Source organism: Triplophysa rosa, linkage group LG23 (genome assembly GCF_024868665.1).
Source record: "Triplophysa rosa linkage group LG23, Trosa_1v2, whole genome shotgun sequence".
Classification (NCBI taxonomy): domain Eukaryota; kingdom Metazoa; phylum Chordata; class Actinopteri; order Cypriniformes; family Nemacheilidae; genus Triplophysa; species Triplophysa rosa.
Window position 1 is genome coordinate 3,726,247 of NC_079912.1, and position 25,792 is coordinate 3,752,038.

General features: G+C 37.6%; 2 protein-coding genes across 7 annotated transcripts in view; one reads left to right on the forward strand and one right to left on the reverse strand.

The window, feature by feature from the left end:
- Nucleotides 1-21,835, reverse strand: part of tfap2a (transcription factor AP-2 alpha) — a 37,849-nt gene extending 16,014 nt beyond the window's left edge. The window contains exons 1-7 of one of the 4 annotated variants that reach the window (XM_057322869.1): nt 21,711-21,832; nt 17,629-18,048; nt 16,727-16,778; nt 15,192-15,414; nt 14,555-14,673; nt 13,122-13,263; nt 11,021-12,435 (exon numbers count right to left, since the gene is read on the reverse strand). In XM_057322869.1, coding sequence (XP_057178852.1) covers nt 12,147-12,435; nt 13,122-13,263; nt 14,555-14,673; nt 15,192-15,414; nt 16,727-16,778; nt 17,629-18,048; nt 21,711-21,773 — 1,308 coding nt within the window. In that variant the 5' untranslated portion in view covers nt 21,774-21,832 and the 3' untranslated portion in view covers nt 11,021-12,146. Of the gene's footprint in view, nt 1-11,020; nt 12,436-13,121; nt 13,264-14,554; nt 14,674-15,191; nt 15,415-16,726; nt 16,779-17,628; nt 18,049-18,479; nt 19,461-20,063; nt 20,359-21,710 lie in introns of those variants that run through there. The other 3 variants (XM_057322870.1, XM_057322871.1, XM_057322872.1) reach the window with 3 other exon arrangements.
- Nucleotides 19,567-25,676, forward strand: tmem14ca (transmembrane protein 14Ca). 3 transcript variants are annotated; one of them, XM_057322876.1, is made up of 5 exons: nt 19,567-19,659; nt 23,751-23,842; nt 24,962-25,063; nt 25,164-25,251; nt 25,468-25,676. In XM_057322876.1, the coding sequence occupies exons 2-5, from the start codon at nt 23,764-23,766 to the stop codon at nt 25,523-25,525; spliced, it is 327 nt and encodes a 108-aa protein (XP_057178859.1). In that variant the 5' UTR covers nt 19,567-19,659; nt 23,751-23,763; the 3' UTR covers nt 25,526-25,676. The 3 variants fall into 3 exon arrangements, with proteins under 3 accessions (XP_057178859.1, XP_057178856.1, XP_057178857.1); XM_057322873.1 differs by lacking the exon at nt 19,567-19,659 and adding an exon at nt 23,237-23,337; XM_057322874.1 differs by lacking the exon at nt 19,567-19,659 and adding an exon at nt 23,335-23,449.
- Nucleotides 25,677-25,792: the final 116 nt, after the last annotated feature.

Below are 25,792 nucleotides of genomic sequence, written 5' to 3' on the forward strand. Positions count from 1 at the left end.
TTTTCTAAATACTCAGAAGATGATAGGTTCTCAAGACAAACCCCATTCTGTCGGTTCGACACAACGTCGAGAGACCGACAGAAAGGGAACCCAGAGTTCTGACTCAGCTGAGACAAACACACTGATATACTGACAGTGTGAAAGAAATATTGAGTGTGCATTTTAAAACACAGATTTTTAAAACAATTGTTTGGGTGTAAATTCAGGTTGCACACCCATTCTCACGCAAACTTTCTGATGAAGTAGGTGTGTATTCACATGATTTTTTTCTTAGCCTCATTCTACGTTGATGAATATTACAGTACCCCAGAGGACATACAGTATGTCAGTATCACCACTGAAGTAGTGGTGGGCACACCACTACAAAAAATGTACTGTGTTGGTTCAGTCGTACACACCAAAGTACTTTGATTTGAACTAGATGGTACTGAGATCCACGTATGATATTCACTATATGATACTGAGATCCATGTGTCATTGCATTTATATGATACTTATTTAGAATTCCATAATTGGATTTTTTTATTTTTCTAGAAAGACAAATCAAAGCAAAGCAATGGTAATAACATGGTAATTTAATCAATTCCATTCGATTTTATTTACATACCGCTTTTCACAATTTTCATTGTTGCAAAGCAGCTTTACACACATTATGATTTAAAATAAATAGTAATACATTAATAAATAATATAAAGACAGTGATGGTATTGAAATGCATGGCATTATTGCAAGTTTTTTTTTCTGTATGCAATATACATTGATGAAACTTACAGTAACTGAAAAAAATACTGTGTTGGATTAGAAACTGTAAATCGTTCAATTGTAGTATAGCATTTAATTGAAGTTTATTATTTTAAATATTATCTCCACTGGAAACTTAAAATTACAATATACCAGAACAATTTTCAATAATACCATAACATGCAGACAGAATGTATAGTTCGCCCAAAAATGAAAATTCTGTCATCATTTACTCAACTTCAAGTTGTTTCAAACCTGTATAAATGTCTTTGTTCTGATGAACACGAAGAAATATATATGTATGTGCGTGCATGCCTGCTATAGCCTGCCTGCGTGCGTGCGTGCGTGCGTGCGTGCGTGTGTGTGTACACGTTCATAAGAGTCGAGAAAGTGCTCTCATATGGTGGTTTGAGAGTCAATTAGTTAAACACCTGTGTTGCAGTGACTGAGAACAGCAGCCGTTAATGGCCTGTCATAAATCGCTCACTCTGTTCTGCTGTCACCAAGTTGCCATACTACATTTTTGGGTGGCCTGCACTTTCAGTTTAACCCAACAGTTTTTTTTATTAAGATCACTAGGGTAAAGTATATATTTCAAAGACAGCTTGATTTCTACAGTCAAGAATTATGATATACAAACATTTGTCTTACGGTTTGCTATCTGTCCAATACATGTACAGTATATTTCATCTGTTTGACTATAGTTTGGGCACAATTGGCACCAGAATATAGCTTAATCTGACAAAACAGGGTATGTGTCATAGACAGTTTCAAAACAACATCATAAACGAACGTTAATGCGCATGCACGCTTTCATGGCCCAAGTGTAACTTCCGATATACCCCCACAAAGAATAGAGTCCCTGCAGGTTATTTCTGATAACAAGCAAAATAAATAACAAGTAAATTACATTAGATAGCAATTTAAATGTATCTGGCGTACCGGGCGTTTTCCCGTTGGCCGCTAACGTATGGGGCCGTAATGGACGCTGTTTGCCGCTACCGTATGGGGCCGTAACGGAGGCATTGGCCACTTAGACAGACGTACTATAAATGCGAATGCACGCAATGCGAATGCAAGAGACACGTATGCACCCCCCATCCCCCCCCCCCCCCCCATCGACAGATTCGGTGGAGGGCCGATGCGGGCCTAAAAATGCCAGGGCCGATTTTTCTTCCCAGTCGAGCCCTGGTTACCAGCAGAAGAACCGTTACTCGGCTAAACGGAAATGCAACAAATTTACACAACACATTCTACATATTGATTATTTAAAAATTAATACACAGGAAAATTCAAAATGTCATTATTTAGGCAAACTTTTTGCCATGCTATATGAGTTTTTTTCAGACTTTTTAGTTCACCTATGTCAGATATGTAAGGAAATGTATGAAAATTCACTAAATTCATTTTTATTTGAATTCTTACGATTCTATGTGAGAAAAACATAATTTTTCCCATGAAAGTACATTAAAATATTTCTCTGATTTGAATAACATTGAACAGGACTGATATTGCTTTGGGGCTGTTTAAATTTGACTGCTTATATTTTCCCATGTTAAACACATGGGTTTGCTTTAATACTCTTTGTTCTCATTCATTTTGCTAACGTATGTTAGCTGTATACATCCTACATTCAGGGACTTTGCAAGTATAGCTTTATAGACAGAATTCACTTTTAACTTAAATTACAGTTTCAGAAATACATTGGGAAAATATTGATGACTATTATTTTTGTCTCATAAAATGCCTCTTCTTCTCGTTTTGAATCTTTCTATCAAGTAGGACAATACTTGGCTCTTGCAAACTTATCCAAAATGTTGTTTATTCTTTGGATATTGGTAATTGTCTGTTGTAAAGATACTAACCAACTGAACATTTTGCATAGATTATCAAACAAACATTGTTTTTTTTGTTGTTGGTTGTTTTTTGTTCCCACTTTGGTATTTGCACGCTGTACGCCTGTGGGCTTCTTCTGTCTGTGCTTAAATAAAAAAGCGCCCCTCCATCCAGCACATAAGTAAAACTCTACCTATGGGCTAATTAATAAAGAAAAAAGGACTTGGTTACCTCCTACCCGATTTCCTGTTTCAACAGGAAATTCATATAAACTGAGCTCTTCTGCTTTGTAAGCATATATTTAGCCAACCCTACAAAATATATACAAGGTATATGTTACTTGCACTTATTTTTCACATAACACCTGGACACATCTAACTGTGTGCTTATTCACTTTTGTCAGACAAATCACTCGTAAAGGAAAGATGCTGAACATCACATAGAAAGAAATAAAGACATACAGTCTGGAAAAAAAGAGCAATTAGAAACAGACGGCCCTCTCCATGTGGTTAACACATAAACACAAAAATCAGCAGCCTGCCCGCTTTTGTTTCATGCCACAAGAAAGAAGGAGAGCAAGAGGGAGATGGAATAAAGCAACACCAGATAAGTGATCAGTTGTACGCAGTCACAAGGCTAACCTTTTGGGCCGACCCCTTTTACTAAAGCTGACATTAAGGGCAGAGACCAAAGAGAGAGAGAGAGAGAGAGAGAAACAAGGAGGGGTTCGGAGAACGCGGGCTGCACAGACTCTAGCGCATTCTCCGTCTGGTTAATGCGGGTAGGCTGTAATAAAAAGCCACCATGTGCCAATTGAGCTTCCACAATTAACAGATTAGGGTGATAAAGAGGTGCATGACTGCGAGGCAGGGCTGCCCCCTAGGCCTCCAGGCATCGTGACTAGGGAGTGGGCTGCTCTCCTGATGAGGGGCCCAGATAATCTTCTTCTCTCTCCCTTTCCCTCCATTCTTAACCTCTCTCTCCCCCTCACAACCTCGTGCCCTAGAGCATCTCGGCAAATACCTGCTCAATATTCAAGTGCATTTAGGCCGTGTGGCATGTCTGTGAAGGAGAGATACAAAAGCCAGGCGGAAACAAAAAGCGTGACATCTGCTAAAATGATTGCGAGTAAATATGTTTGACAATTATTGTTTACAGTGACAGTGGTAACAGTTCAAGAGATCCTACCACATTTCTGTTTGCATTGAGGCAGATGGGCCTACAGCGATTCATTAGCAGCCTGTCAAAAGCTTCATTCCCAACTTACTTATATTATGTGGATCTGCTCAACAGTGGGAGGAAAGCGCTTATTTGGGATAACGATCAATTCGCCTGGCATAAATCATTCACTTGTCTGTCGCCCTTTTTCAATCTTTTATACAGTATGTTCTTCTTTTCCTCCCACTCTTTCAAGTCTACAACTATAAATATTTACTGCTCAGTGATGGTTCCTTGATTTTGTGTCTTTGGGCTGTAAGTTAGAATTTGCTTTTGTGTGACTGAATGATGACTTTAACCTTCAAGTCTACTTGGAGAGCGAAACAGCCGTGATGCTGTCCCGAGGGAAGTGGCGGAATCTTTCGGCAGCCAGAAATATTTTCCAAAATCATCCAATAATTCTGGCTTCCATTGGAATGGTTAGCCTACCTCCTCAAAGTTGAACCGTCTTTTTCTCAGTTAAACGCACAAGCTCTGCAGAGTTCGACTGTTGATCTCACATACAGTATATCCCATTACATTATGATAGTCAACACGGGCAGGTGCGTGCAGTTATGCACATGCAAAGCGCATGGATTGAATGTAACACGCAAATGTCCCTGACACCATCTGCGATAGGTTGGAGATATTTGTTTTTACACTGTTTTTTAACATTGTGAAACGAGGACACAAATAGAAGCTAACAAATGAGTCCCTATCCCCTTGAGTCCCCATCGCTGCTGATCTGATCCACTCAATCAAATGTGTTAAGTCATAATTAACCCCAGCTCCCGTCGCTCTAATTGAAGCCTATTAGACAGTGTGTGTGATAGCCATACAAACAGAAGACACAGACAGCTGTTGGATTGGGAAGCAAAGTACAGCAACACCTCACCCAGAAAGTAACCAACACTTAATTATCAATGAGTTTTCCCCATCTCTCTTTCGTTCTCTGTTGTTCTCTTTTCTTTTTTCTTTTGTTGTTCTCTTTTTTGCTCTCTTGCCTCAGGCTCTCTTTTCTTTCTTCCATAAAAGTAAATGGACTCTTTTAATGAAACTTGTGTTAAACACACCGTTTTTGGTGATAGGCCACCAGAAGTAAAGGATGAGATATTTATTCTGTGTTTGATTTCAAACACTCGACCAATGAAGCTCTCTGGAAGTGAGTCTAAACAGAGGCTCATTGAATCGAGTGTCATAACCAAACTCTCACAAACCTAAAGCATGTATCAAACGCTTGCATTCTTGGTCAGTCACTTTCCCATAAAACATAGAACATGTACTGTTAGTCAAATGCTTTTGCTTTTTCAGCTTTTTTATGCTCTTATATTTATATGGATGTTTTTTCAATACAATTTTAGTTATGTTGGTACAATTCATAACTAATTTATTACTCCAATATTAAGCATCATGCATCTTGTTTGATTGGTACTTTAAGCAGGTGGGTGCTAAAAAGGAAATTCCAACTTTATTTATTAGACTGCATGTTTTAACAAGTGACATATGCTGAAAATGTCCTGCAGACATAAATCAATCTGATAATAATATCTGATCAAATAGACTTAACCCAAATCTGGCTGATCTCACACTACAATGACTCTTCACACAGTTTTTCTCTTAGTTCATACCCTGATCAGGCATAATGTCTCACAGTTTGAAGATGATGCAATGAAAATATGCAGCGTCAGTTAGATGGGAAACCTTCATCGATTCTGGATTGTTTCTTGTAAATTCTGTTCATACCCTAAAAGAGTTCTGGCAAAACGGCAAGAATGAAAATTAATTTGAAATCGCTAGTATTTCAAAATAACAGTACATTATATTGAAATATCATGAATACTATTTTTCTATTGAGGGATCCTAAGAGGCTCAAAATCCAACAGGCAGTCCACTGTCCTTTCCCCTTAGATATCACATCCAAGAGATAAAGCTGTTAGGCTGAGGAGAGGAGAGGAGAGGAGAGGAGAGGAGAGGAGAGGAGAGGAGAGGAGAGGAGAGGAGAGGAGAGGAGAGGAGAGGAGAGGAGAGGAGAGGAGAGGAGAGGAGAGGAGAGGAGAATTATATCACAATCCATGTTGTTGCCAATTGTGCATGGCCAGGGTCAATTAAACAGTAAAGGGGAAGGAAACCAGCAAAGCTAAAACAATTCCCAAAGGCATTTCATTCACAGTTTGGTGTTTTGACAAAACAGCCAAACATGGATAAATGGTGGCACTCTTAAGGAGCAGACAAAATAGGAGGACACTGCTGACCGCAGTCTTGCCAAGTGGGCAGCAGGATACACAGGCATTGCATGTTTAAAACACTGTATGATTAGTAGATTACATTATGAAATGATTTATGTTTTAACATACACAAAAACATGCTACAAAATAAAAAATAACGCATTTTAATATTGTATTTTTTAAAAACGTTTGCCAAGTTCTTTTAGTCGGTCCGATTTTCTTTTTTGCATATGGCATATTTCGTTACATGGACTACTCATAATTATTGTGTAGCATACTTTCTGGTGTCTTGTCCTAATAAATATTTATTATGTATGTTCGTAACATATTTCTATACGTATGTTCGTAACAGTGTACAAACTAAAATGTAGAATAAATGTTGAATGGTAACTTTTCTCTGTTTTCAGAAGTGAAAGAGCTTTAAAATTACTTCAGTAGCCTAATTCAGTAAATTACTACTTCATAGATTAACCTATGCTGGTTTGTTTCTGCCCAAAATGCTGGATTGTTGTAACCCGCGTGGTTGAGTCAGATATAAACAATTTCTGGGTTAATTTAACCCAAAGGTTAGGTTTGTCATTTTTTGACCCAATCAGTTAAAAATAAATCGGCTTTTTCAGAATGTTCAAACTCTCACATTTGTGTAGAATTTTTTTTCATTCCCAAATTAAAATTAATTCACATTTGTATTAGCTACATCCGCTCTGATGTTTTGTAAAAATAAATAAATATTTCCGCTAAATGCGAAATATAAGCCTAAGTGTGTGATAATAGTATTGTGTATTGTGAAAAATGAAGAGAGGGACACAAGCGATCTGGCGAGTCTGTGTGTGTGTTTAAGTCGTTTATCAGGGTCGGGCACTGGCGCTGCCTGCAGCTATGAGTCGCCTGGAGGAAAATTCAGACCATCATCATCAAACTTCATCATAACAGCACAGCTGCTCTCTGATGCGACAGATAGAGCCACATGAAATAGTGTTCTTCTTTAGTGTGAAATTATCACGTCTATTAATTCAGTCTCCATCTTTCTCCCTCTTCTCAATCCATTTTCCGCGAAAGCATGCGATTTCCAAACAAATGGACCCTTTTACTCTAAAACATTTTCATCTTTGACGTCTACAGAAAAGTAAGGTTACCACAAAGTTAAAGAACTTGAAAAAGGGCTTCACATCCATCATTATCTTCGTTGTAATTCGTTAAGGACAAAAGCAACTAAAATTGAGTTTTCACAGTGTGGTGTTGAAATGGCCATCTGAAGACAAACATGTTGCTACAATTTTGAGTAAACTAACTAATATAGAATTTCCTCTCCTATCTGCTGTCTATATAATAGTGGTACTGTTAATATATCGTGAATATTAACAACAACAACAACAATAACATGGCAATCGCTGCGTTGTTACTTAAAATGTGTAACAATACTGTGTGGAATTAACAGTGCCTATTAGTTTAGTTTACAACTAAAAGCCAGTAAGACTTTTCCGTTTCAAACTTTACAGTATAAAATATTCGTCAAAGATTTACCTAATTCTGCGTTCGATCTGTGATCATTGCACAGCTCTGTCCTTCACTATCTTTTTACATATTGGATGGTGTTTATATAACCTTCAGTAAGTCCTTTGAAATGCGTCATTATTTTGTGGAGTTCAGAGCACCATTGACTGTTTTTTTTCATAATGTGCCTTGATGGTAAATTGTTTACATTTATATGCACCACATCAGGCAATCCCAGAGGAGCAGATCATTTCTTGATGACTAAGGATAGCTGTCCCTTTACAAAGTTGTGAAGATGTTTACAAAACCCCAAAATATTTTCGAGCGTTGTAGGAACACGGTTTACACGACCGTGACAATATATCAAATAATCTTGTATCCAAATATTTTTATATCATATGTCAAATTATTCAGAATAGCTTTTAATGCAAATAATTTCTGGATTGCTTTGATGCTTTATACAAACGCCAACCTTTACCTTACTTAAACGCCACCGGTGGATGTTATCCAGTTTCTTTATTTGTTGTACTGTCTCTGATAGAAAAAAAAACACTTGAGTAATCATTCGATAGGGGTCCACATCGAGGATGTGCATGCTGTCGTTGAAACGTGAATTGTTTCGTTACGTGTTCGCATCATTGGCGAGATACTGATGTTTGATAAAAAGAGACAGCGCTCAAAAGCAGTTGATTGAAATGGCGTGTGCCTGGCTGACGGGAGCCAGAGCGGGACAAAGCCCTGCGAAAGCACGGCCACTCCAGCAATTATTCCTGCACGCTGAATTTGGATTAGTGCACTGGAAAGAAGCATATGTTTGCCCCGCGGCGACACTCCCCCCGGCTGGCTTCAGAGAATGAGAGGAGAAAGAGAGAGAGGGAAGCACAAACTAGAATATCAACTATTTCGAGAAAAAGGCGAAACATAACACAGACGTGAACTCTTTATTTTGGGGCGCACACGAAGATGCTATGTGTAAGACCTTGGAGGTCAGGCTGTATAAGTTTGCGTCATATTCATGAATGAAAAACAAACAGCAAGTATCTGACATTGGAAGGGTAAGTTATGCGACATGGAAGATGAAACGTTAAAACCTTTTTATTTTTTTACTCTTCCGTCTTCCGAACCTTCTGTGTTCAAAGTCCACCTGTTTAAGATCATTTGTTTATTTAAAGTCACTTAATGTTATCTAATCGATTACCTTGTGCCTCAAATAATCACGGGTAATTTGATGGGACATTAAGGAGTCCAGCTCTGTTTAGTCGGGTGGGATCAGTTGTGATGAGAGACACTTTAAGCATTTCCTTCCTAAAACATTACTTCGCTACAATAGAGTGAGAGAATACTGCTCATACTATAACCTTATAATTTTAAAATCAAAGGGACATGTTTCCTTGATATTCTTGTTCATTTGTTATCATTTGTTTTTCGTAAACAATGTTTTTGTAAGTGGTAACATTCGATTATATTCATTTTGCTTTAGGCCTGTAATCCTTAAAATACCTTTGTTGGTGTAATTTAAAGTAATTATGTTGTTTTAACCATATTAAAATATATGTGGATCATGAATGAAATCATTTAATGTATATGTTACCATAAACCTATTTATCTGACAAAACAATGTAAACATTCTGATGCTGTTTTCTCAACAGAGTGCCTATTAGCCACATTATGTCTGCATAAAATAAAAAAGCTACTGCTCGAGAGACGTGTCAGTCACAAAACATATTCGTTATTTGCGGAAAACAACAGAGCTACTATATTATCAGATTATTTTTTAAATAAAATCGTAATATCGCTCTTTACATCAAATTCAAATATTACAGTGTGCCTGTGTGTGTGTGTGTGTGTGTGTGTGTGTGCGTGCGTGCGTGCGTGCGTGCGTGCGTGCGTGCGTGCGTGCGTGAGAAAGAGAGAGAGAGAGAGAGAGAGAGCGAGAGAGAGAGAGAGAGAGAGAGAGAGAGAGAGAGAGAGAGAGAGAGAGAGAGAGAGAGAGAGAGAGATTTCTATTTACAGGCGGCCATGTAAGATTATGCACAATTGTGTCTCCAAATCGCCAATCATTCACTAAAACCCGTGTTAATTATTACACAGAAATAATGTGTCATTAACATAACTAATGCGGTTATGGAGTAAAAATACAGAATTCATCCTGTTATTAAATTTCACTTGTCAATTTCATTTTTTTAATAGCTAAAGTTTTCACAATTACAATTAATTGTGTATGTTGATTTAAATAAGAGTGATATGTTTTCAGATATTTATAAATATGCTGCTGTTCCAAATGGTTTCGTACCGCTCAAAAAAAAATATAAACCTCTAATACATTTGAAAAAAACGTTAATGATACAGACATGTGGAGGAATTCCTTATTCTAATTAATACTTTTTAACATGGTTGTTTTTTCTTAAAATGACTATTCATGCACTTTTTCAGTGCTTGCACAGGAGGAGCAACCGGGTATCCTTCTTTCTGAGAGAGCTATTGTGCCCGAGGTTAGAATCCCACACACAATCTGAGAAGCAGCCAACAAAAACAGTCTTGACAGACAATGCCTTGCTTCACCTGCTGCTGCACTGTGCATTGCAATTATGCCACGGACATGTACAGTTAGGCTTCGTTCATGCTATTTGAAAACAACTGCATCTAAATCGAACAGACTGTTTCAGCAACAACAAAAAAGAATGGCCACAATGGTGAAAATATTGTGCAAGAAGACCTTTAAAGCTGTGACGTCGTCTGTTCATGCATGCGGTATACAGCCAGCAAACCCAGTGCGCTTCAGTGGAGATTGATTTAAGGCGCGTGCTATCAATAAGCAATGAAACTATTTTGATCCGAGTTATGCAATGCACAAAATAATCATACGTGTTCATACACGGCATTATCTACATTTATTTCCACTTAATGTTATTCAAGAAAAATATATAAGTAAAAACATGGCAATGCTTGTTTAACGCTGAGGTGGGGTGGCTATACAATTTCCTGTAAAGGAAACCTCAACTGGTGATATGCATTATAATGACATTAAAGTGTGGCTCGACCTGGCTGACAGTGTATCCGAAAACGTAAGGTGCCGACTACAAATAAAGGCATGGGAAAAGCAACTGCACTAACCTTCAGCTGGATTCTACATCTCACTGATTTTAAAGAGCGCTCTTGCTTGAAGGCTAAACTACACACATTCACTTCAAACACGAAAGAGAATTCATTGTTTTCTGTGTCATTTGGCTTGGCAAAAAGCTCCCTGCCATATTTGAATGATCCTGTGCTCTGAACTAAGAGTTGAAAGTAAGTTTTTATATTATACTTGAGGGAAACAATGGGTTCAACTGCTTATTGCATGGAGCAATCGTCAAGGGAGAGTTAAACTCAATTACAGTAACCGTGCTGAATAGAGAGAGAGAGAGAGAGAGAGAGAGAGAGAGAGAAAGAGAGAGAGAGAGAGAGAGAGAGAGAGAGAGAGAGAGAGAGAGAGAGAGAGAGAGACGTACGCAGCGAATAAAAAAAGTAATGAATAAAAATCGACATGAAGCGTATCAAATATTTATTTTTTTCTGGGCAACAAAGAACTATAGTACATTGACAGGCATGGGAGCTATTGCCAGCACAGGTTGATACAATACAGATAAAACCGCCTCCAATTTAGACAGTGGACATACAACGTATTAGATGGTCCCAAATGTTGTAAAATTATTCGAAAGAAAATCATAAGACAATATCCATTTATTGCTCTTGTGGTGCTTTGAGGGAAGAACAAGAGGTAATTGGCACAACACATAAAAAGCTCGTATAAAAACAAGATAGAAACACAAAACTAGCATCGTAAGGGTCTCTGTAATGACCTTTTTCGTTCTAAAACGGAATGGCATAATAATAATAATATATAGAGAAGTTGATGTTTATTTATTTCAATTTGTTCACTTGCTTCAGTGTCGCCTCAACATGCTACAAGAGGGCTGAATTGAAATATCCCAGAGAAGAATACCCCAAACTTCTGTTTTCTAAGAACCATAAAACCACATGAAGAACTAAGCGAATATTCAAACCCACTAAAACAGGAGGCACCAGATAAATAAAAAAGGAATTTTAACAGACGTACCATATTTACAATTCCCATTAAATTACACATAAATAAATATATACATACATGAACACAGATTCCCTCATATAACCGTGAATCGTGTTGAAATTCAAAGTTCAAGTTGGTCGATCAGAGCGAACTTGAAGTCATGGCATGGAGCTGTGGATTCCTTTTTGTGTTTTTTTTCCAAGTTTATTATTCACAATACTGATAAAAAATCATCCTCTTCAGCTTCCTGTCACATGGCTACAATCGTAAATGGGATATTGAAGGGACAATGCGGGATTTCAGTCCACTGAACTCATAAGAAAATGAGTTCTTAAGAAAGTTCTGTTGTGGCCGACACATAGGCTACTCCTCTCATTGCCACTCGGATTTTGTCATTTTATTTTGATTTAGAGAAATGCTTTTTCCAACGAATCCCAAGGTGAACTGTTTTATATTGTTTAAAAAAATGAAACGCGTTCAAAATGTCAAGATCAGGAGGTGGAGTCGCGTCAATGACTCGTCTTGTTCACTAGTGTGCTCGATCTATGCATTTTCCACTTTAATTGCCGTGTGGTGGTTGAACATCACTTTCTGTGTTTCTCATCTTTGTCTCCCGCTTTAGAGCCCGTCTCGTTGTGGCTGTTGGGGTTGTTGTTCAAGTACATTTTGTCCATGGCTTTAATGGCCTCCGTCAGATAGTTCTGCAGCGCCGTGAGGGCCGCGCACATGGCAGGAGTCCCGAATCCGTGAGAAATAAGACTGAAGTGGGTCAAACAGCTCTGTATCCCGGGCTCGAGAATGGGTTGTGGACGTGAATTCCCCAGGGGCGAGCGGTCTTGCGAGAGCAGGTCCGTGAATTCTTTGCAGATTTGTCTAAAAGGAGACACAATGCAGGATGCGTGTCAGGGTGAAGCTAATTACAGCTGAAGGTATGAAGTCAGAAATGTTTTAGTAACACTATGTGCTCCTTATGCGTCCCATAATCAACAAGACACATATTCCTTTTGACAGCAGCTGGTTTGGGCAGTGAAGGATCAGAGGGATGGACAATTCAAGTTCAATGCTGAGTATCTCATATACGTCAGAGAAACGTCAGCCATGTGAATTGGATCAGACCTTTTAACTTCCAGGACTTTTGCAGAAGAGTGTCGCTTTATTCTTTATGTAATAGTTTAAATCGGGGATGGTGTATCTATTTGGTTTGAAGCTTTTCGAAATCTAAAAAAATCTTGTAAACGATGCTCATTTATTGGCTGGGAAAATAATAGGATGTCAGTCTTCAAACTTTGATAACAATTTCGTGTAGGCTATTTCCATGTTGTGGTATATTCCAGGAAACTATTCCAAGAATTAAACTCCAAGTGAGCCGTTTTTAGGCAATCTTATTTATTAGGTAGTAGCTGCATGAATATGAGCACATGTAAACCATTTGACAGCAGCCTAAAGCAAACTTAAATGCTGTGTGAACCACCACAATTAACTTGTTCACCTTGACAAAAAAACGCAGTCGTAAACAGTGAAATTGTCTTTGACGTTGATAAAGTGAGATTAGCACTTACTTCGATGCCAATAACATGTTTTTTCTTTGGACTTGTTCGTTTGGGTCGGAATGCTGTCGGTTCACGTATTCAGCCATCGCCTTGGCTGGAAACTCAGTCTCACATACATAACCGAAATCTCTGGCCAGATGCACAGCTTCACCTAGGAGAAAATGAGAGTCAGTGTGCAGCCTATTACTTAAATATACTACAATTATCATATTTCACATTTGTCATCCAATTAACTCATGCCAATGAGCAGGACATCGCTCTTTGTCAATTTCTACATCACTGATGCACCTTAATTTCCAGTCCTAACAGAAAAAAACAATTCTGTCAAAACAGGATGTGAGTCCCTGTATTCTGACATTAAAAGGGCGAAACATCATAGCTGCAAACCATAATGATATCTTGTGATTAATTCGTTATCCTTCAATCTATTACAAGACTGTTATATAGAGCTATTTCAAACGACTTAGAGTAAAATGCCTTTTTATACTTTGGTAATGAAAATTAGGCTACTCCATCTAGGTCTGTTTTTTTCTGCTGCCTAAGTCTTTGGTTTTAATTTCCTGAAACAGTTGGGTATTTACTGCGGGCCTTCCTGTCATAAGCACACAGTCCGGAAGAACGCATGCGCCAATTAGCATCAAAGCACAACTGCACTAAACTGCTTTCCATAAAATGGAGCAGATCATAAACAATAACAGCACTTCAGAAACCCAGTGTCCTCTAACTAAATCAGTGTTAGCTTGTGTCTCCCTCAAACCCCCTCTGCCCTTATCTCGCAGGAATCATATACATTTCTTCAGGCTCATTACCATACAAGACCAAATTTCAATGAAGCACGATGAATATTACATTCAGTCTTCAGCGGCAATGATTAACAGGAACCAATGAACCGTCGCCAGCTTTCACCTTTAAAACCCACGGTACACCAAATACCACTGCACGGAATAATCACCTCCGACTTTGCAAGCAAAATGGATTTATTTAACAGCAATGGAATCTTCGCACAGCAACATAATTAAATCATTTATTTTTTTTAAATGGGCTTTCAACCTGCTGTCAACATAAATTCCAAATAATAATAATAATAATACGCCTAAAATATCAAAATACGATGAATGCAATAAAATAGCAGAATTGATATGGCGTAAAGAACGCCGCAAAAAGACTCTTGACAAAGCTATATCGTGCACGCATTAAAATAATAAGTAATGCTGCTTGCAGATTTTAAAAATCCCCTGTAATACCACAACATTCTTTCAAAACTGTATGTCCAGATTCCATTCTCTGAAAACAGCCTTTTCGTATATCCTTCATGCATTGTTGCTTGCAAGACAAACTCTCTCCATTTCACGGATGAATGCAAATCCTGATTTAGAATCGCTTTAATGTAGCCGCATTAAACACCTGCGTTATCATATGCATAAATTCTTCGGGAAACTTACCTTCCACCAGTGACGTCAGGAGGGTAACATTGGCGGCCTTGCGTCTTCCTGCTGGTAAATTTAATCCGATTTTGTCAAGTTTCTCTCTTAAAGATCTTCCGCCGTTTTTAGATTTTGCTCTATTGAGGAAATGACAAAAATGTTACTAAGTGTAATTGCTTGTTAAATTGTTAGCCATTTTATGTCATTGCGTGATTCATCGATTTTTCATCGATAGGCTACGTAAGTAAAATAAGGACCGGGGTTTTCAAGAATATCAAGTTGAGTAGTGTCCCCAACATCTATCGTTTTAAATTATCTCCGGATAACTTTAAATGGTAAAAGCAAAACGAAAATGTGACGATATTTCAAATAAATACCTTTTATAATTCTATCGAGCAGTTTGTCATATTTGTATTCCCCTGTCATCGCGTGATGTTAAATTTTCACAGGCCAGAGTTAATTCGTGGTGACAACAAGCGCTCAATGTAATTGGGTAGCCCATTACCAACATAATGCATCATAATGCAAGATTCACTGTTTTGTCTATTGGTGTATAAGTCGAATGGGATGTACCACTTCGGTGGGTTTGATAACGGAACGTGCTTGGTAACATGTATATGTATTTATTGGTCTGTGTAATGTAAGTCTAACTCACCTCCTCAAGACCCCACCGAGTAGAGAGGCGTTTAGGCACTCAGGCGGAGAGAGACGTCTCTGCACCTCCGCTACCGTGACCTTGTACTTTGAGGTTGAGCTGAGAAGTGAGAGACGACCCGGAACCGAACAAAACACTTCGTTTGGGTTTACCACACCGCCAAAAAGCCCGTCTTTGTTTATCGGTATTGCAGAGATGTTGGTCTTGGATATGGAGACAGGACCTGGAAAAAAATATGATTAGGCCTCCATTTCAGTCTACAGCACCAACCTAATGGAAAAAAAAGATGAATTGCTATGCAGCAGACAGCTATTGAGTAAGATTAAACATATGCGCTTATATGCACATCATCTCGCACGCCTGTGTGGAATCAAAGGCAATATGGTCTTATCAGAGGGGGAGGAAAATAGATACCACAGCAATAGCTTTTCATTCAGCTCGTGAATGTAACTGCTGGAATATGCCCCGGATAATGAAGTGGCCTAACCATCAAATATTTCACATTTTCACAATGGTGACTCCAGACCAAACTCAGAGAAGATGACAGTCGAGCATGCACATCGCTGCCTCTCGTTTAAAACTGACTGCACAGTGCAGCAGTCAATAAAATGTGACACATATTACACATGAGTATGAAACTTCATAAAACAGAAAACTGAGTGAAGACATTCGAAAGGTGGCATAATTAACATTAATGTTGGTAAAGGTATATTCAACAAAATAATAATAATTTATAGCCAACGCAATGCTCCTAACGAATTGCAATTATTTCTCATAACCAATCCACACCAATCAGTCGTGGAGTGCATCAAATGATTTGCACAAATAAAAAAAACACACCAAATTAAACTTACAAACGAGTGCGCACATACATAAGTGTCCAGGCCTTATCCTGTCGCAGCGCCCGTTGCTTTTTTATGTGCTACCCGGAAACAAAAGAGCAGGGACTTTTGGATAGATCACTATAGTGACATTAATAGCGCATGGGAGACTAATCCATACAAGAGAAGATAAACGAATTTGTGTGATCGCAATTATCAGGTGTATGTTCATTGAGCATATACCCGGTGAAACAAATGTAAATTTTTCACGTAGTATAAAAAAACAAGTAATGCTCATCTTACCGCAACGCACTTGAAACGACAAAACAGTTCGAACCCTACTATATGCATTCATTTTTCTACAGCGTTCTTCGACCAAATGAAACAAAAAAAGTATTCAGATGTACAAAATGACTGAGACACGCAATATAATTGTTGGTTTATGGTAACCAAAGTTCGAATCCTTAACATAAACGTCATGCGTTTTTTCACATTATCTTTTTAAATGACATTTACTCAGAGCAAGCTTCGATAAAACAAGCACCACCATATCAAAACACATTGATACCTGTATGGAGCCTGATGTGGAAAATTGTATTAAACAGATTTGTGCATTATCTTTACCAGGCCTACAAATTAACCAGCAGGATAGACGTGTATAGACTTTACGTACGGAGAGCTGCATGCAATATTGTGAAGGCATGCTCGGCTTACCTTTTTTGATTACAGTTTGGTCTGGGATGTGAATTCCTTGATCTTCAACGTGCTGCAAAGATAAAACAACAAATTAATAATGAAATAAATTAGACAATACGTACTGTTTGTAAAGAAAATGAAATAAAAAACTAAATGATCACAATATTTCCATAATAAATTTTAAGATTACATCCAACCATTTTATGTAGTGGGAAAAATAATAATAATTTATCACTTTAACTACTAAAGACTTAAACAGCGGAAACCTATTAACGTGCAATTGGTGCAACAGAGCATTTTCGCTATGTATTCTTTTCACTGTAATTCTCCAAGATGTCTTCAGCAGGTATAGGCTAAAATTGAATTACTCGTTAAAAAAAGAGGGACATCCAGAAACCAAGTCTTTGTCACTTTGTAAATGGTGTATTAATAAAAATTAACAATAATGGATACAATGAATTATGTGTAGGCTATTACAAATTAAAAACTAAATGTAATTGTACAGTTAGTGTTACTTTTATATATATACACATATTTCTGATTCTACAAACGATATAAAGTGTTTATCATATGCCATAAAGGCTAGCATTCAATGTAATAGCAGCATAAAATAGCGCAATTTCCAATTAAATCTTAAAAGTTATTTTACCTTCGTCGGTGATATAAAACTGCTGCTCATGTACACCGTCACGTTTTACATTTTACTATTATACCATAAAAAACACAATCCCAAAGTATTCCGCATAACCAATTACGTAAAACATGACATTATTTAATAGATGTGGCTGCAGTATTTAATTAACCAAAAAAATGTACAATATCTGCATTGTTACCAATAGCAGCAAATCTAAGCAATGGCCGTGATTACTTAATAAATAAAACTGCATGTTAAATCATAGGCTTAAATAATTTCGCCTCACCTGCATATCTTCTAAAGAGTGAGGTATTCCATGTATAGGGATTGAATCCGTGAGTCCGGTCTCGATGCCGTGACCCGACGGCAGCAGCACTTCTCTGCGGTACTCTCGGCACAGCTGATGTGGTAACCCGCGGTGCTGGTGCAGCAGACTGCTCTCTTGACTCTGTCGCTGGCCGGGCCAGCCCGGGTGCTGCGGCTGCGGCTGGGCGTGCAGAGAGTTGATGGAGTACGGGTCGTTAACGTGAGAGTAAGGGTCCTGAGATTGTGGGTAAATGGGCTGGTATGGTGGTGGAAAGTATGGCGGCTGGAAGTCTGAGTTGGGCGTGTGGGAGAGTGGAGGAGCGCTGGTGTACGGAGACTGACCCACGCTGCCCAGCTGGGGTAACCGAGCTGTGCCATTGCTGGTGCCGTCGTGGCGATCCTTGGGAAAGAAAAAGATACCATTTTAGTGCTGTTTTATTATTATTACTAGCCTACTATTAGACTATAATAATTATTATTTTACTCGTTCTTTTTAAAAAATTAATGGAAGCAATTTGCAATTTGAGTTATTATATAATCGAACAAGTCTTGTATTCGCTCAGTAGCAGTAATTGTAATATAAATTACAACAACACGTAGCTCAATATACGTTATTTTGCATTCTCCAAGTAAACAATTTGTAGCGATTTAGCAACTACATATCCCACTGCGGGGCAAAGTAAAAATAAGAGTTTACACCAAGTATAAAGTCTCTGTTATAGCGTTTGACACTATACCAAGAACAGCTGGCATAATGATACAAACAAAATCAAATAATCGGAGAGTAAACGCTAAGCGCAGTCCTCGAATCTTTAACCCCGAGTCACTCACCATCGCGGAAAAACTGTGCACTAACATCTGCGAAGATTCCGGGGGATTTCAAAAGACAAGAATTTCGATGGTACAAAACAAAAATGAACGAGCAAATGATATCAAGATGATATAAACTGCAACACGACGTGTCTGTGGCCAGTGTTCAAATAAAACGATAATCCATCAGAATTTAGGTAAATTCCCACTGTTCTTCATCAGCTCAGTGCTTTTCTCTAAAGTTTCTTAGATCCCTTTTGGCGTCCTCTGCTTCTGTCAGTAAGCTGTTCCCCTGTTTGAGCTCATGTTAGCACAGATCTGCCTCTTTCCCTGCACTCCTAATAGTAGATATTCATGACTATTAATATTACACGAATACTTAATAAGGGAAGAATGGTAGGAAATCGAGCGTGAAGCGAGAAAGCAACTCAAGGCAGACTGCACTAAATGACGTCCATTGAATGAGGAATCGGTATATCTAATCAGAGATGAGGAGAGAGAGGGAGTGGGAGAGGGAGAGCGAGAGAGAGAGACAAAAAGAGGGACATTCTCCAGCCTCTGACGAATCAGAGGGGGGGGGGGGGATTGGCATTTTAAAAGGTTCGAGGGCAAGCAAAAGTGAAAGAAAGAGAGAACGAAAGGGGGAAGAACACAAGGAAGGAAACAATGTGCACCTCTGATTCTGGTGAAAATACAGCAAACGCTGAGGGCATCTGGACTGGTACATTTTTGCTGTTCACGGGATGCTCGTCTCCCTCGTTATTTTTCATATTAGTGTTCGCGTGTTCGTGCTCCATGGCCCACTAGAATCCCTCACCAAGAGTTTAGTCACGGCCACGACACATCAACACACTCCGATGCAGCTCAGTTTGTTGTGAATTTTCACAACAAACTTTAGGCGTTAGCACTCATCGTACACACTTCCTTCTCAATTCCAATGCGATTATTATAAGCGTATTTATTTCGATCAACGCAAGAGAAAACCACAAGGACATGGCAAGTCTTTCCTGCTAAAAGGCTGTGCAATCTTCGGAAACATGCAAAAACACGTTTTACTGGCTTCGCCACTCTGAAACTACTCCCATATATTACTGCATTCATCACAAACAAATCAGAGGGAAAAGACATGAAGGACTTTTACAGGAAAAAAATAATTCTAAAGAATCGATTCTTTTAATTCTGTTTACCAAACCTGTGTTTGGTAAGTTTATTATTTCCTGTCTCTTTCGATATAAAATAAAATATTTTCAATATTACAACGTCACTTATTTTTAATGCAATTGAAAAATAATATGTTATTCTAAAGTGTGTATTTAGGGCTAATAATAATAACAAAAATAATTATGATAATTTTGTTTTATTATGAATAGCCTACTATTATTATACTTTTTATTTGTTGTATTTATTTACTTATTTTGAAAAACTTAAACGTGTCTTGAAGCATGCAACTTTGCAGATGTATTTAAGCACTTATCATAAATGAAATAGCGCACACACCGCAAAAAGTATTTAGTAAAAGCTGACTGCGGGAAAAAAAAAAAAGGTAAAACAAGCTGGTAAATATCATGCAAAATTTTGTATAAAAAGTCTGGTTATGCCGCTTACCTCGCAGTCTTCATATTTAATATTATCAGTTAACTTCCAAAGCATTTTCATTGGCTGAGGATAGAATGAAATGCGCCTTCTCTTAAGTTTGACACAGTGCAGAGGGCTTGAGCTGCGCGCTCAGATCTCCCTCTAATGGTGGAAGAAAAAGACTCGCGAGCTACTGTAATAACCCTCATTAGCATATCAAGAGACCAAAGCCAATGAATATACACAGATAGAAACTGCAACGAGAATTCCAGTAAGAATAGGCTACGTTTACATGGTTTCATTTGTATTTCAAAAGATCATTGTAAAAGGGGTTCACAGTCGTGAGTGAGAGCTCCTGACTGTGAAACGTATTATACAATAAAAACTGGATTGGATTGATTCGCATTGGAATTATTAGTAAAAACTCAGAAATACTGTAAATTCCATGGAAAAACATGTGACGAATATTAAGGCTATGATTATCTTATGTCACACGCTTTAGAGCACGCGCATTCATACAATAGCTTCAAGTGTTAGAAAATAATTTGTACAAAATATTTTAAATAATACGAAACTACTTCAACCCGAAACATAAATACATGTATTTCAATGGGCACCATTTTAAGCCGTGTAATTGTAAACTGTTGTTTTAGTCCTATAGTGAACCTCGGCCTGTAAAACACTCCGAATACTGTTATGCAAAAGTGGTCGATTCTGGAGAAGGTATACAGCTCTATTTAGACTTGTAACTGCGCAATTTGATAAATGTAAATAATTAACACAACAACATGGCTTGTTAAATGTGAATGAGGTCAGGAGACAGGTCGCCGGGTCTAAGGCGTTGTCCCTCTCTTATCTCTATTACCATTTTTGGTGGGGTGAGTCCAGTTGTCATTAATGAGAGGTCGAAAGAAACTAAGACACAATGACAATGAAAAGAGGCAGAGAAACGCGCAATAGAATTTAATGGGTGTGTTATTTTGTTGTTTGCTATTTATTGATTAGGGGTCCATCATTGAAACCATTTGCACAAAAGCAAAACTTGTTTTGATTGTTATCAACATGTTGGTACAGCACTAACTGGCAATCCTCACTGTGATAAAAAACAATGTATTCAATAATAATAATAATAATATTTCATAATTCAATCGATTTCTGTTTTTTAATTGTTTTTTTCTTTTTTTTTGCTTGTGTTTGTAATGGAGCAGAGTTTAATACCTCACAGAAAAGATACAGACACTATTAGCCTACTAAATACAGCGACATTTTATGAAACGTTTATGTAAGGGAAACACGCTTAGAATTATGTAGGCCAGGCCTGAACGAAATTTAGTTATAAAGTTGTAATAATATATAGCCTAGTGACGTTTGTCTAAAAATAAATAAAACAACAGCACATTTAGTTTCTCCGAGCAGTGACCTAGGGTTGTCATATTTTAGACGAATCTGATCACAATAATTTTTTCACCGCTGTTTCGCAAATGTCTACAATCAAATTGTTGTCTCTGTTATTTTTTATAATCCTAAACACAAACCGTACAGTCGTAGATTATTTTCACTTGGTTTAAAATCGTACTGTACGGAAAAACTTTACTTACCTTACGAAAAACGTAATTTTATGCAAAAGTAAAAGCGTGCCCCTTCAAGCTCGTATACCTTATTAGGAAGAGAACGTACCTGCCAGTCTCCCATTTTGCCCAGAAGTGACATTCTTGTGTCTTCTCTCTGAATTTGGTACATCACACAGTGTTAGCTCATTTGGTCTTCTATCCTTAAGCAAAATACCACTTTACCTGAGCAAAATCTACTCACCTGGCCATAAAAAAGAGTACCACCTCACGGCGCATGCGCACTGTTATGGGCACGTGCAAGACAAGGACACCTGGAAAGAGTAAAAAAAGTGTTGCGATTCCTGCTAAAGAAAAAACCTTTATATTGTTATATCGACGTGGAGCTCTAAGGCGCTGATCAAGTTGCGGTTTTCAAAATTGTAAAACTATTTAAATGCCTAGTTAGCATTTATGAACGTTTACAGATTAAGTACTGTAGAAAAATCTTTTTTAATTTTAATTTAATGGTAGGCTAGGCTATTTACTGCACTCAACATTATTTTTACTAAAACGCACACAATTAAAAAGTGAATTTAAGTACTTAGCCGACAGACTCAGAGAGAGCTGAGATGTTTTTTGTGATTTTTGTTTTAGACAGTGAGTTACTTTGTGTGTGGGGGGCAGATTGTTTGCATCTGTCACCGACCAACTTTTACTCCTGTTTAAATCTTTAATGTGCAGAAATGCATATGCACACACGCATATGTACACGAATTATTTAAATCTGAATCAGGTTTGATTTTTGTGACAAGCCTGTATAGTGAGAGACACGTACTGTATAGCCTACTTGCGATAATATTGGAGTACACTTTCTCTGAATAACCTGCTGTCCTCTGGCGCCTCCCATTGGACAAGCGAATATGCCCTTCTGTACGAAAGCCCGGCATCATCTCTTTCTAAAAGCTAAAAACCTTTGTCTTCGGATACTTTGTTTACTGATTTATATCACGTTTACCATTATGATCCCACAAATACATTTGTCTGTATTTTACTTATAGCTAACTCATGTAGTTTAAAACAGTGTGATAACCATGCAGTGTTATTGCAACAATATTACAGACGAAAATTTTCACCCATGACAGCATTAATTACTAAACACGATACTTTACACTGAACTTAAAAAAACCAGGCCAATCGTCAGAGAACCAAAAGTCTGGTAATAGAAGTCAAAACGATTGTTGTCTGGTCATCTGGCACCATCTACCGATGGTATTTGGAAATGCGGAGCATTTTAAACCAGTACTACAGTATTAGTTGCCCATGTTCAACATGACAGCTGTGATCCCAACATTCCTAATCATAATGTCTGTGTTGGAAAATAAAATATAGTTCCGAAATTGGTTTATTATTAGTTCATAATTATTCTATAAATGCTCAGCGGCTGTGATTGCATCTGGCCTAATCACAGCCCTGCTGATATTGAGAACTCCTAACTGATAGATATTGCATTACATACGATATTCTATTCTATAATCCATAGATTATAATGACGAGAACAACAACAACATGATGTAAAATACATTTAGCGTTAATGAAATTAAAAAACGTTTATTGTAAATAAACTTCATTTCCCATAAGTCAACTCACAATGACAAGGACGTTGTGCGTGTGTTTTAGCGGTCTTTGGGGGTGACGTCATAAACAAATTGCGAGCACGCGCATCAGCAAGGACACAGGCACGCATAAGATAGCGAGTATGAACATATTCATATTTTTTACATGGTGTTCATATTTCATTGATTAATGTCATGAGGACACGGAACACAATTATAAGGTGTTACAGCCACGGCAACCGCAGGTTTAAAAGTACGTCAATGGAAACACGTATCTGAGATCATCTGCCGTTTACCAGTGCAGTGTGTAAAAACATTTCGAAAACCATTTTCAGCGATCCTCACTAAGACGAATAATTCGCACAGACACTTAAGTTTCTGGCGTAAGAATGTCAGCAGGTCTGTTTGTAGCGTTATCAGTGTGAGAGTATTATCGCGTCTGCGGAGGCGTCTCTTCATGTTTAGTGTTAACACTCGATGAATAGTTCTGCAGTTGTCATTTTTACACAGGTCTGATTTTATAAACGGCTCACATTCTCTCTGTATGCTATCAGTCAGTGTGTGTGTATGATGGCTGTGGATTGGACTGGATACGGATATGCAGCACTCGTGGCATCTGGAGGAGTTGTAGGATATATCAAAGCAGGTAATGAAAGCTCGTGAAATCTTAAGTGCATTATAGATTGGACTAACGTTAGACGGTATCGTAAGAAATGGACAGGGTAAAACCACAAAAGAGCTAACGACTTACAGCAGGACAACATGATTTGTTAGGTAACGTTATAACAGCTAAACTTGCTTGAGCTCGTTTAATGTAAAAATGTAGTTTATTTAGTTTTAAGATGTTGGATATATATTTTTTGTTTTGTTAGTGGTGATTACACAGATACAGTAACTGTCAAATAAGTAAAATGCTATCACTGGGATTCAAGTTCCTTATCCCCCTAAAGGGCTTAAAGCCCTTTAAAACAACGACTGTGCTGTTAAAGGATGAATATTGTTTCAGCATTAATTTAGTTTTCATACCTAATTTCCCCATTTAATTTATTTGTTGCTCCATTGATACCTTAGAATTAGAAAGATTTTTATCTTTTCATTTTGTTTTTACTTTACTGTCCATTAACATCCAGATCTTCTAATTGATCCCCATTTACTTGTGTGCAACATCAATCTAGGGCTGCATAACGATTAATCGCGACTAATCGTTTGCAGAATAAACGTTTTTGTTTACATAATATATGTTGGTGTACTGCGTATGATAATTATGTACAGTATATATAAATACACGTACATGCATGTACTGTATATAATTAAGAAATATGTAACTTTTGATATGTTTTATATTTATATATATAATTTATATTATATATAAATATTAAATATATTTTTTTCTTAAAATCATGAATCTGTGTGTGTATTTATAAATACATAATTATCACACACAGTACAACAACATATATTATGTAAACGAGTAGTCGTGATTAATCGTTATGCAGCCCTAAATGTGGTTCAATAACTTTATACTTAAAAGGTAAAATTAATTGTAATTTTCTTAAATTTAATCCGAATACCTCTATCTGAGAAAAGTCTGTTTTGAGCATTATAGAGTCTGTAAAAACTCTTGCTGTAATGCATTGTGTTGTGTTTTAAAAGGGGATTAGATCTTGCTGTTGCTATGTACAGTATGTAATAGTCACTGATGTCATGTTTTACCTTTTCATTAAATGATTTTTAATTTGGTATTTTTTTTTCATTTTTCCTACAGGCAGTGTTCCATCCCTGGCGGCAGGGCTATTGTTTGGGGGTTTGGCTGGGTTTGGTGCCTACCAGATATCCCAAGATCCCAGAAATATTTGGGTGTCTTTAGGTTTGCCGTTTCCACACATATTCACGATGAAGTGAATTTCTTGTATAAACACATAAACAGATTACACAGCAGGACTTACTGAACATCACTCATTTCACAGCCACTTCTGGGACTCTTGCTGCGGTCATGGGAAAGAGATTCTATAATTCACGCAAAATCATGCCAGCTGGTCTCATTGCTGGAGTCAGGTAATTAACATTTCTGTAATATTTCACCTTAATAGAGTGTTTGGAAAGTTTAGATTAGTCGTAGCTTGACTCATGTCAAGCTCACTGATCACTGACAGCCGGTGAAAAGATTGCACCTCCCCAGTCTGTTCCTTATACAAATCAAGTACATGCTTCTTAATGTAATGTTTCTGTCATTTCTAAAGCTTGAAATAATTAAGAGAAAATCTTTTGCAGTATTCTGATGGTGGCCAAGCTTGGAGCTGGGATGCTGCAGAAACCACAGCAGTCATGATACACAGAAAATACGAAAATCATTTTCCTTCTAAAATGTAACCCAAGCATGTAATTATGTTTTTTTGTATAACATGTACAATAACATTTCTGAATGTTCAAATGGTTCATCAGCAGTCTAATAATTAAAATGCTTTAAAATACCTACAAAATAGTCTTTATTTCAGCTTGGGTGAACCAAATCACATCATATGTTCACGTGACAGGTCTCTGTACTGCTTATAGTAAAGACTGTTGGTAAAAGGCTGTTTTAATATAAGTAAATAAA

What these genes read in the sequence shown, in the direction of transcription:
- tmem14ca (XM_057322876.1), top strand. Translation starts at nt 23,764, where the DNA reads ATGATGGCTGTGGATTGGACTGGATACGGATATGCAGCACTCGTGGCA. An exon ending in TGTAGGATATATCAAAGCAG is followed by an intron (nt 23,843 to 24,961) that starts GTAATGAAAGCT and finishes TTTTTCCTACAG; the next exon opens with GCAGTGTTCCATCCCTGGCG. An exon ending in AAATATTTGGGTGTCTTTAG is followed by an intron (nt 25,064 to 25,163) that starts GTTTGCCGTTTC and finishes CTCATTTCACAG; the next exon opens with CCACTTCTGGGACTCTTGCT.